The sequence below is a fragment of the Poecilia reticulata genome, linkage group LG8, assembly GCF_000633615.1.
Source record: "Poecilia reticulata strain Guanapo linkage group LG8, Guppy_female_1.0+MT, whole genome shotgun sequence".
Lineage (NCBI taxonomy): Eukaryota > Metazoa > Chordata > Actinopteri > Cyprinodontiformes > Poeciliidae > Poecilia > Poecilia reticulata.
Window position 1 is genome coordinate 12266204 of NC_024338.1, and position 12104 is coordinate 12278307.

At 38.6% G+C, this 12104-nt stretch overlaps 1 protein-coding gene across 1 annotated transcript; it reads right to left on the reverse strand.

Annotated features, from left to right (window-relative positions):
• Positions 1-62: 62 nt before the first annotated feature.
• Positions 63-11994, reverse strand: LOC103468856 (ethanolamine-phosphate cytidylyltransferase-like). Its single transcript, XM_008416230.2, has 13 exons — positions 11392-11994; positions 6433-6521; positions 4596-4757; positions 4461-4527; positions 4267-4351; positions 4143-4184; positions 2931-3063; positions 2303-2385; positions 2115-2192; positions 1965-2030; positions 1818-1883; positions 1623-1711; positions 63-1243 (listed from the first exon to the last, which is right to left on the reverse strand). Exons 1-13 carry the CDS (start codon positions 11541-11543, stop codon positions 1129-1131), a joined length of 1227 nt encoding a protein of 408 aa, XP_008414452.1. The 5' UTR covers positions 11544-11994; the 3' UTR covers positions 63-1128.
• Between the last annotated feature and the right edge of the window lie 110 nt (positions 11995-12104).

The following is a 12104-nucleotide window of genomic DNA, read 5'->3' on the forward strand; positions in this document are numbered from 1 at the left end:
TTTTTTTTTTTTTTGTTCTTACAAATATAATATTGATAAGAACGGAAAAAAGTGAAACCATCCTTCAGAATTTCTTTTTTATTACCAATAATATACTGTAAATCCAATCAACTTTATATTATACAATATGTCCTTTGGGAATGATCAATAACATATAGATAATAGGCAACACTATCTACATTTCAGTTTGACAATAATATGCATTATGCTTTTAAAACATTACGCTACCATGTTTACAGCAGCTAATGGAGTGGAGTAAAATATGCTTCTACAAAAAAATATATTATTTGACCCCCTTTCCTATCCACATGTGTTAGACTCCTCATGATTTAGGAGAAGTGTGAACTCTACTTTGTCTTCAAGACAACACAATGTCATCAATTTCCATTCATGCAATGAAAACCAAAGTTAAAGCACACAGTTCATTTCATAAATTTCAGTGGTTATATTTTTTAAAAAATACACGCAAAAGGCAAGACCTTCAGGTCTCAACAGAGTGCACTTGTGATTAATAAACAACTCTGTTATTAAAACAGAACATTTCCCGTGATTTTCTGGGCAGTCAGTGCAGAGTGTGGAACATATGAGGTCCAAAATATTTAAGCGCATTAACTGAACAGCAACACGAGGGTATGTGTCCTCTGATTTCTGCTGTAATGTAAAAATCCTTATGCATGTTCATACAATACATACAGATGATTAGTTAGGATTAGGAGTATTGCTGTGCAWAAAGCAACAACAGCCCAGGGAAGATTTCCAGTTCTGGTTAGATAAATAAATGTCTGTCCCACTTCGCCAACCTGCACTCTTCTTGTGCTAAAAGCCAAAAATAACTTCAACATTTTTTTTTCCTTGTTAAAAGGCAATAAAATTACAAAAGTTTAAAATATCCAAAGGTATATATTAGACTTTTGAAGATACAGGTACAGTACATGTTCCTTGTTCCAGCTTATGATTGATCTTACTGCTCGCAAACAGATAATGACCCATTGTTACCTTTCCACTATAAAACTGCTGATATTATCCAGATATGCTATAACACTTACGAAGAGTTGACTTTGCTATACAGAGGTTTATATTTATGTAGCTTGCTAATGTTAAGTCAAAACCACAAACGGCGGTGCAAGTCTACAGCAGAGCTTGGGATCTTCCTTTAGTCTTTTCCTCTTCTTGCCGCTTCATAGCCTGGATCACAGCAATCTCTTTGGCTTCTTTCTTCTTGTTCCTCGCCTCAAACAGAAGCCTGATTAAACAAAAGGAAACACAAGCAATCAAATAAAGACGAGAGAATAAATCGGTGCGTCCCTTTGATGGAATTCTGCTCAAAAATATGATGTGCAATTTGTTCTCGGAGATTTATATTATTTAAATGTGACAGTTTAGCCCCGCAATGATCTGTAATTAGCAATGATAATTAATGAAACAACTAATACACAAAAAAAAGGCAACATTTTTTTGCAAGACCTATTTATTAATGGATTTGGCTTACTAATGTGAATTAGATTTGGAATCCTAAAATGAGAAAATTGGAAAGCAAATGTGCATACACATTTATATATACATGATATGTTTAAAAAAAAAGGACATCAAAGAGGGTTTCTCTCTGATAAAGTTGTTATCACCTGTTTTTTATTATCCTTTGCACAATTTCATCTGAAGTAAGAGTGTTCCCACTGTCTACAGTTCGTAGTAAGCCTCTTCTTCTTGGTTCCTGGAAAATAAGCAACAATGATCATAAACAAAAAAAACAAAAAAAAAAAGAACATCACAAATCATTGCTGCAGAATGATGAAATGTGTCAGGTGACTGAATCTTACAGCGTAAGGGTCAGATCCATCCTTGTCCGGGTAGATTTCTGTCTTACCATGGCAAACAAGATCCACCTGACCACACAAAGACACAACAATTATAGAATAAATGACCGAACATCAAGAATTTGGTGAGTTTTTTTTTTTTGCACTCGCCTTAAAATGATCCAGCAGATCTCTTGTGACGGCAAAGGGTGCGCCAATCACCACTTCCGCAACATACTGTAAAACCACATTAAAGTCGACAAATACATGAATATATTTAATGCAGAGGAAATGACTGGATTACAAAGGAGGAGAACCTACTCTGCAAGCCAGCACACTGAGCGTTCTCTCGTGGACATTCATGATGGGGTAGTTTTTTCCTTTGTAACGATTCACCTCCTGAAACACAAGAGAATGCGTCAGACATGCTAGCGCATATTCAAATGGAATACGACCGGTCCAGATTTTCATTTAGATTAAAACAAAAGGTTGGTTTGAAAAGGTCTCACCTGATCAAAGTGCAGCCCCACTATGATGTACGGCTTTTCGGCAAGTTTGTGGACCGCTTCCAGGAAGTCCACATGACCAATGTCTGGCAGAGGAATCATCAAGGATATTATTGGCTTCCATGAAAGCAGCTGATGTTTTAGTGACCACACTCAGAACACATTGTATTAATATTAAGTGACTACAAAGCAAAAATGTAGCAAAAACATAACAAAATATAGCAGAATATTTATTCTGGTATGGATTGTTTTACATGTTATGTTCAGTATTTATTTGTGGGGTTTTTTTTCTGTTGGGCTTGAATTGTCTTTTATCAATTTGATTGATAAAAGACAATCAATCACTTTGATTGTCTTTTATCCAACCCCGGATAAGCGGAAGAAAATGGATGGATGGATAGATATGTTCTATTTTAAATTAGTTAAAAGAAGGTTTTTCTGTTGCTGTTTTCTTTTGGTTTTTGTTGTGTGATTTGTACTTTTTTTATTTGGTATTAATTCAGTGCTGTTATTTCAGACTATATTGTTGGAGGTGTAATTTTACAAATATTGCGTGTGTTTTTTAGAGACTTAAAAGAGTCAGCATGAAAAGACATATGTGCAGTATCAATTGTAATTTCTAAAAAGATACGAAAGAGGTCAAAGGCTCCTGCGACGTAGATGATGGTGTCTCCAGGCTGAGGCTCCTGGCCTGAAGCGAACTGAATTATCTTCTGAGACGTCTGCAGGAACTGAGATACTCCTGTCCAGGGACTGTGGCCCTTCTGAACATATGACCATAAAAAAAAAGAAAAAAAAAAGCTAAATAAGTACTCAAAAATGGAGCAGAATTAAATCTGACAAACTTCTGATATATAGCCATATTCAATAAATTAAAATAAGCATTCCAATGAGGCTTATTTAAGAGACTAAAAGTACTATTTGGAACAACCTTTAAGCAAGTATTAAACATACTTTTTATAAGATATCTGAATATTTTTACTGCCTGATGTAATACTCAAGTTATAAATGTCAAATGCTTATTTGCTGTAAGAAAAATCATCATGATTAGAAGATGAGCAGAAATTCACAGTGCAAGAAAGAAGCCATCACTCAAAAAGCAACATAAAACGCCAGGGATGCACATAGAAACAAAGTTCTTAGTCTTTGGAAACATGTTCTGAGGTAAGATGAGACTAGATTGAAAGCTTGTGAGTAACATCCAAACTGTGAAGTATGTCGTTGTTGGCAGCATCAAGTTGTGGTGTATTTTGCTTCATGATGGATGGGTGCATAAAATTCTGTCAATTATCACAGAAGTGCTAGTAAACCATTACATTTTGCATTCTGAAAAAATCTCTAATGAATCCCTCTTTCTTTATTCTGGAATTTAGCAAATATAAATACATTTGGGAAGTCTAAAACTAAAATGTTTAGTCTGATTTATTGCATCTGCTTTTCCAGAGAGGTAATCTCAATGCAGCATCACTGCCCCCTAGTGGGGAGAGCAGTAAAAGCAACCGGTAAAATTGAACGTAACAGACTAGCTCAAAACCGGGCAACAAATTCAGGATGGATTCATTCATCACTTGCCAAATGACCAGCATTGTTCTTCCAGTCAAGAGACCCTTAACTGCCTGTGACTAAAAGCTCTGTGGCTCTTAGTTACTCTACTCATTCAGGAACAGAAGTGCTATTCACAATTTGCTGGCAAGGCCTACTAAATGATTAGTAAGCGGGTCTAAAACAAAGCCCTTTATTTAATATCAGCTAACATCTGGTGCAAATGCCAACTACTTTCTGTTCATATGACAAAACAGTCGAGGAAGAAGGTGAGCACGGCAAAACAAAAATAAAAAATTACCTTTCCAAAGTTGTCTGTGTGCTGCTGGTAGTCTGAGCTGTCCTGAAAATAAAAAGTGAAACAGAAAAGTTGGCAAAATTGCTCTCATGTTAGGGCGTTAAAAAAGAATTCAGTAAAAACCCACAATGTTGCTGTGGTGTGCTTTGGTCATCAGAAGCATCCTGCCAACAAGGTCTGTCGTGGAAACTCCCTGCGTCCGCTTACACTCTCTGTAACAATCCAGTGTAACATGCAGGTTGATCAAACACACAGAGAAGCCCAGCCTGACTTTCTTCTGTCTGTGTTTGACAGAGAGAAAAACAAAACAAAAAAACTCACCTATAGCGTCCTGACTTCTTTACCTCCTCATATGTATCTTTTCCATCCACAGTTAGTGTTATATCGTCTGGAACAAAATGACAGAGTCAGGACTAACGCAGTGTCCCACATATAGCTGAGCAGAGCGTTCAGTACCTCCGTGAACACAGAAGTCGCAGCTGTACTTGTCGAGCGTCCCGAGGGTCGTGACGTAAGGGGCTCCTTCCACCACTTCGTCCACCCACTTTATGGCCCGCACCATCTTGTACCTTTCTTCCTGAGTGAAGACTGGCGGACCCTTGTGCTTTGAAATCTCACCTTCAAATAATAAAGCAAGAAAATTAAGAAAAACTTGGGCAAATACGTCTGGGTTAGGTGAACATGGAAGCAGAAATCTCGGTTTTAAGAAGCTGACTACAACAAAGTAGAATATCAATTTACCAAATTAAACAGATTATATAGATGTTTTCAATTCTTTATTTGTGTTAATTATTATTTTCAGCTTAGAATAATTTAAAAATACATCTCATTTAGGCTAGCACATTACACCAGACCAATAAAAAATCACATAGAAACGTGGGTTTAATGAAAAGTATCCGCCTAAAGGTTATTTCAAAAGGTGCTTTTAATCTCACCAATGAGTCTCAATGGAACACATATTCTAATACATTAAATGTAACAGTACATTGCACTTCTTTCTACTGTGGGTTTCTAAGAGATTATGTGATTAAGTAAAAATAACAACGCCATTTAATGCCTGGTATTTCCACAAAGAGTTTAAACCAAATTGTGCAACGTTATCTGACTGCTTTATTGAAAACAGAAAAGCAACTTAGCAACATTTTGTAGCAGCAACTTACTGCTGCTACAAAATGTGGCACAGTGATCATTAAACTTAGAATAGTGCAGTACATAACATTTTAGATACACATTGTGCTGAATGTTAGACCTTTTTGCCATTTTTCTCTTTGTTGCAACCCACAAGTTTGTTGCTAGTCAAGCTGATATCGGTCAGCTACTTCATTTCTTGACCTACTTGTGTCGGCTCTGGGTCGGTTGGCTCCTTCACTGATTTGCACCTGTATGCTTCCCTCTTTTTGCGATTTGATTCTCACCTGACCCAATTTCATGAACTCACGTATTACTAACGATTGATGAATGACTATATTTTCTTTCATAACTCTGTTTGTATTGATTGCAACTCTGATCCCCTTTTGCCCAGATGACTAATAAATATGGCAGATTGATTTAACCTTGATCAAACCAAGAGAACTCTTGCTGATAGAAATTATTTATTGGATTCATAAAACCAGATAGACTGCTGTGATAAATCATTAATGTTGTCAAAACAAATACAAAACATTCCCAAGGTGGGTACAAACTGATGTGTGGTCAGTACCAAAATTTTGTACCAAAAAATGGGTGAAAAAAAGTGGAATAAGTTTCTACTTTTCTAGATAAACAGCAGTCTGGGTCACACATACTTCTCTTCCAGTGTTTAAACAGTTGGAGGTGAATGACAGGACCTTTACAGCTCATCAAGAATATTTGCCTTCCTACTTAATGCCCCTTGTTCGAGCAAAGGCCATGACCCAGAGGATGAAATCTTAAAGAAAGGTCAAGAAATTGTCAAAGGGAGACAAATTTTGCAAATACAACAATGGGCATTAATGAAAACTCTGGGTAACTATTCTGCTTATTTATTTCATATTGAGTTAAATATGCCACATTTAAGAGATAACACTGATGTGACTAAAAGTCAGATGAACCACACCTCAAAAATCCTGAACTATTTCAATGGCTTTCAAGGAAACAACACCAAATTGTAATCTGGGTTTATCACTCAGAATGTGGTTTAGTCAGAGGGACTGTTTGTTCTATTCTGGACCAACACGCTTCAGCAGCCACACAATCGAGGGCTTCACAATTTAGCAGTGTAGCAATGCAGTTTTATGCTAAATTAAGTATCTGTTGCATTTGTTTAAGACTTAACTGTCTGTGTGCACTCCAACGATGAGGTAATCTCCCATCGCTTTGGCCTGTCGCAGCTGGTTTGAGTGGCCATAATGCACCATGTCATAGCTGAGGTGGAAACAAGACAAGAAGATAGGAGTTGGACATGATAGAATTATATGGCAGGACTGGATTTAAAATTTTGGGAGGAAATGAAAAAAAAAACAAAAAAAAGGCCAGAGTTTCTCCTAAATTTACAGTATGTGTCTCTTGGGCACCTTTTTATCTTCCTGACTTTTTTCTCTCACTAAACTTTCCAGTAAAACCTTGGATACAGTGTCTTGTGAACAGTCAGACTCTTTAGCTGACTGTGCAGAGGTTGTCAGCCGTTGTCAGCCGTGGTCCTCGCGATTGCGTGGAGCGTAACATGATCCCAACATAACACCTGGGATTTACAGTTCGATTTCCTGATGATTTATGTTTGAACTTCATTAGCTGGAAACCATAACCACGAAAGTAAGGAACRTTCGAAATGCATCACTGTGGAGCTATGGTTAATGCACGACTTCCACTTTTTGACTCAAGTAAATAATGTGCTGGACTAGAAAAAGCATCTAAACCCAAACCTGTGTGATGAACTGTCTTYCTTCCATTCGGCTCGTTTATCCTCGGCTGTGACAGTGKCTCCAGTTAATTAGATTAGGACAGATAAGAGACCGAGAGTGTAGCACAGTAATCTCACAAAGAAACAGAACAGATGGGTGTTAGCCTCCCTTCAGAGGCTCTTTAAAGCTCTCAGCCTACATCACCCTGATATTCATTCTATCTCTTCTCTCTGGGTGAGGATATGTGTAGTGGAAATAATAAAAAACAAACAACAAAAAAAAAAAAACCAGCAGGATAATTGCGCATATTTCTGTCCTCTTGATTTATTTCAGCATACAGTGAACAACACTATAAATAGCATGCTCAGAAACATCAACAGGAAAACAACACTATTGCTATTAGATTACAAACACAGCGCAGACAGTAAGAGAGCCTGCTGGCGCTTCCAGACCCTGATCGTACTGATGATGGCTGCACTGACTGCTGCGACGCCCAGTCCTGCTGCAGACAGACTTGGCTTCGCTTTTTTGTAAAGTGCATCGACACTCGAAGTGGACTTTTAAATCATAACTTTGGCTGAAAGTCAGCTTGTTACCCAGAGTAACAGTGAGCAATGAGGCCCTGTGTTGTCGGACCATTGGAACGAGATCCAGGAGCTCTGAGGTGACTGAGGGGGGCAGGAGGAATTTAACAAGCAGCGTCTGGAGGTGGCTGAATGAAAGGCCCTGAGTTACATAAGACCTTTCTGTGTGTGGAGCTTATTCCTGCACCATGCCCAACAACAAGTGGCCCTCTTCCTCCCCCTGTATTTTTTAGCAGGGAAGCATCGTGAGCGTATCACTGTGGGGATGATGAAATTTTAATTAGAGAAGCCTGTTAACAGACACCCAAGTGGCACCTAAGCTTCTGGAGGGCAAAGGCTTTGCAACAGCAAAGTTTGGAAACAGCAAACGACAACAGCAGGATTTCAGTCAGTAAGGTCTAATGTCCCCAATAATCGAAGATAGCAGGCTTTGAATCAATAAGCAAAGCGCTGCTTATTGGCTGAGTCTTTACAGCACCACAGCAGATTGTGGATTTGGACTTTGCACTCTTGGTTGATGATGCGTCTCCAACAGCAGACCTTTGACCAGGTTGACTAATAGGAACAGAATGTGCCACGTATTGTGAGTGAGAAAAATGAAAACTGTGACTTCCTAGGAAATGTCCTTTCAAACCTACAATGAAGGGATTGAAGGGCTAATAAGAGCCAGGCTGGAAAGAGTCAATCTGCTCGGAGGCCTTTGCAGGTGTGCGCTGGAGGGGTTAAGGGGGGGTTAATGACATGAGCTCTGTTGACATTGGCTTTCTTTGCATGCTCATCCCACCGGTTAATATTCCGGCATCCCAAATATTCCCCGACATGCCGTCAAAGCGCAGATATGCAGCCACAGAGGAACAGCGGGAATTCTGCGAGAGAAAGCCACCGTAATCCTGGTCTCCATGCGCAGATATTCAAAACATCTGTTCAGTCGCTGCAGGATGTGTCCATCAGGGGTCGGGTTTTAAAAATTTTTTGGGTTCATTTGCAAATGAGTCAATCGGGGGGATTTTATTTAAATGCTGGTTTATGCTGGGATTCAGTATTCTTCAGCTTTGAGTTATCTTTTTTTTTTAGTCAGTATAAAGTTAAAGGAACTCGGATGATTTTTAAGCAAAAAAGATAGCCATTCTAGCAGCTGAATTTTAAAGCAAGTGTAAAAGGAAACAGGGTAAATCAAATTAGATCAGATCAAAAAATTAGTCTCGACTGATACAGCAACGTCGTAATGTGTGTTTTCTGATCATTCAAAGCACAAGTTTCAATTGACGTCAGTATTGAGCTGCTGAGTTGGTTTAATGCAGATGAGTTGTTTTAATGCTGCGGTCCGTTGTAGTTTTATTTTAGCATGTGAAGTTAAACCAGCCTTTTCTCCACCCTGGCAGAACACTTAAAAATAAATCCTTCTGTTAACAAAGAAAAGGCAAGTGGATTAGTTATTAATTTACTAGTTTGGCCATATCCTTGTTTCATCATATTTTCCAAGCTGTAGATATTTGAGCGTTTAATGTAGTAAAGGAAACCAAGTGATATAGATTTGTGTAATGACAGAGGATGTGGCCTAAGGGGAGCAAACCCTTTCAGGTGAAACCAGATATCTGCACTGACATAACCATCTGTCCTTACTGTCTGATATTAAATGAGATTTCAGTTTTCTTGTTTTTAGGTCAGAAAAGCCGACCTAAAACATTTTTAGGATTACCAAACTTATTTCTATTTGCTAAATAGAAGAATAAGAGTGAAATATTTTCAAAGCGTTTTTTAAACTCAGAAGTTTACATTTCCTTACTTGGCTCATTCCCTCCTCACTGAACTGGCGTAACGGAATCAGGTTTGTAATCCCAGCATCAAAACTGTCTGTTCTACAGCAAAAGAAATCTGCAAAACGTGACGCTGCCATCGCCGCGTTTTAAAGTTGGGGATGATTTTCTCAAGGTTGGGAGTTTCCAACTTTTCTGTTCTTCATTCTGACCGAGCAGGTTGACTTTAGCTCCAAACCACAAGACGTGTCTCCAAAAATCCACAACTTTGTGTGCATTTGCAAACTGTAATTTGGCTTTTTGTGTTGACTCTTCCTGCTGAGTGGCCTTTCAGTCCATGTAGCTCAGAGATTTGTTTCCATGGGATAATGTCTCTCTCTTCTTAGCAGTTTCAGCCAACATCTTCACAAGGTGTTTTTTTTTATATTCTGGGGTTAATATAAAAATCTATGCCTATAAACAGAATGATTTGTAAGCAACATAGCCTTGCTTAGCTGAAAATCCAAACATACAAATCACAGCCTCGGGTTGTTATTGTTGTAAACAAGAATTTGTCCTTACTATATCTCTAACTTTAGTAAAGGTGAAATAAAAAAAGATGTAATTAGAAAGGCAGCATTGGAGAATTATGCACTTTAAGCAATTTGGCATACCATTAAAAAGCAAGGCGGATATGACCTAATGTGACAAGGCTATGATATTAAAGAACACTGATGTGTTTGTGTAATAATGTGTGTTGACTGTTTATTATCCTGTTTTGCCATGCTGGTAGATTATATTTAGTGTGGTAGATGCGTGTTTGCGGTTACTCCCAGTTTTCAACACTATCAATTTCAATATAAGCCGTGTCATGGTTGATGTTGCAACCTGACAATTTACAGGCTGGTTTGGATGTGTGAAAACAAGAGGATTTCATAAGAGACAGTAATCGAAGAAATTTGATGACAACCTTGGTTATTAAAAAAACAATAGATACAAACACTCACCAGCAGCTCCAAAAAGCAAAGCCAAATGTTGAAATGGACCAATCTTTGTCTTAATTATCTCCTGTCCAATCAACAAATATTTAGATATAACTAATAAATAGCATTTAAAAAAAAAATCAGACACTGATTTATTTTGACAATACCCATTATAACCATATTATGCTATATATATATATATATATATATTTGTAAGAATGTTTGTTTAATTTATAAACGCTTTCTTCAAATTTGTGTCTGGAGCTGGAAGACTAAATCTGCAACTTTGTCTTAATCAGGTTAACTTGGAAAATTCAAGAAAACGTCAAAACTAAAAGTAGGCCAAATATGTATTTTTGCTTAGTGCCTAGATCTTTCCTGCAATTTGGAAAATTACAACGCAACTATATAATACGTCAATTTTAGAAGTGTTGTGTTAAGCGAGAACATTGCAACTGCTATCTGTTTGTATAATGTCAAGAGTTATACAAGGAATCATCATGATGTGATGTTTTATTTCTAAAATGACCTATTAAAACTGTTAGTAGATGAAATATAGAAAATATAGACACTCTGCTGATCTTAACCTTTAAAGTACTAAATAAAATAATAATAAACACCTAAAAAAAATACGTTTGTACTTTTACAAGAGCACTCCTGCATATTGTAAAGCAGGTTTATTCATTTTGCACGAATCTAATGATGCTATTTTGACTTAATAAGCGCTTTATGATCAATTCAAAACACTCAGTTATGGGCAAAAGCAGCAGGAAATAATACATCTATTCTTATAACGTGTTTGCTAAGAAGGAAAGGCCAATTGTGTGTAAGAAGGTGAAACGTTAATCGCTTTGCATTGTAACACACTGTCTGTGCATGAGAAACAGATCCAGGACATCTGCTGCAGAACACTGTGTTAAAAGTTTTGCCTGCGCTGAGCTGATAAGGTGTTAAGCAGCTTCCTGCAGCCTGCCTGGAGCAGGCCTGCCCCGCTGTGACAACTTCTTCTTCATTCAAACATGAACCAAAGGCTGGGGACAGCGCGGTGAGATCTTCATCCCACCAATCAACACGTCCAATCAGCAACTCACCAGCCGTCGCACCACACACGGATCTTTCGCCTCCTCTTCTCCGGACTGCACGCCGCCGCGGCCGGGGTCGTCCCTGCGTCTTTCCCCGCAGCTGCGCTCACTTGGTGGAGGTTGTGGTGGTGGTGCTGGTGGTGATGACCGTTCTTGATCATTTTCAGGCTGCTCTGTTTCGGGGCATAAAAAACGCGCACCTTGCCGCAGCGGGTCGGTTCTGTTTTAAGCGAGGCGGTTTCTTTTACAGGCAGCCTGGCAGGTAGAGGTGACAGTTCCCGTCTCGGTCCAGGACGGCCCGCGTTGGAGAGTAAGCAGCAGCAGAAGCAGCAGCAGCAGCAGAAGCAGAAGCAGCAGAAGCGGCAGTGGTGCGATGCGCCAACGCCTCCTCCACCGGCGACGCACAGACGCACGGTCCACGGTGCGTCAAGCCGGCGGAGCACCGCAGAGGAAGCGCACTCTGAGCTGAAAAAAATACACCCCTTGGACTGTTGGGTGAGAGTTTTATTTTGAAAAATGTGAAACGCGACTCTTTGTTTTCACTTGACAAAAGTTAAAGAGCAAAGCCAACCGACACATCGTTACATAATATAATAATATGCAGACGTTGTCCTCCATCAGGTGACCATCTATCTATCTATCTATCTATCTATCTATCTATCTATCTATCTATCTATCTATCTATCTATCTATCTATCTATCTATCTATCTATCTATCTATC

Excerpts from the sequence above, each read along its gene's own strand:
- LOC103468856 (XM_008416230.2), bottom strand. The coding sequence starts at position 11,543 with ATGATCAAGAACGGTCATCACCACCAGCACCACCACCACAACCTCCAC. Across the intron at positions 2,193-2,302 it reads TGGGGCTGCACTTTGATCAG|GAGGTGAATCGTTACAAAGG; the intron begins GTGAGACCTTTT and ends CTTGTGTTTCAG. Across the intron at positions 1,244-1,622 it reads CAAAGGATAATAAAAAACAG|GCTTCTGTTTGAGGCGAGGA; the intron begins GTGATAACAACT and ends TTGTTTAATCAG.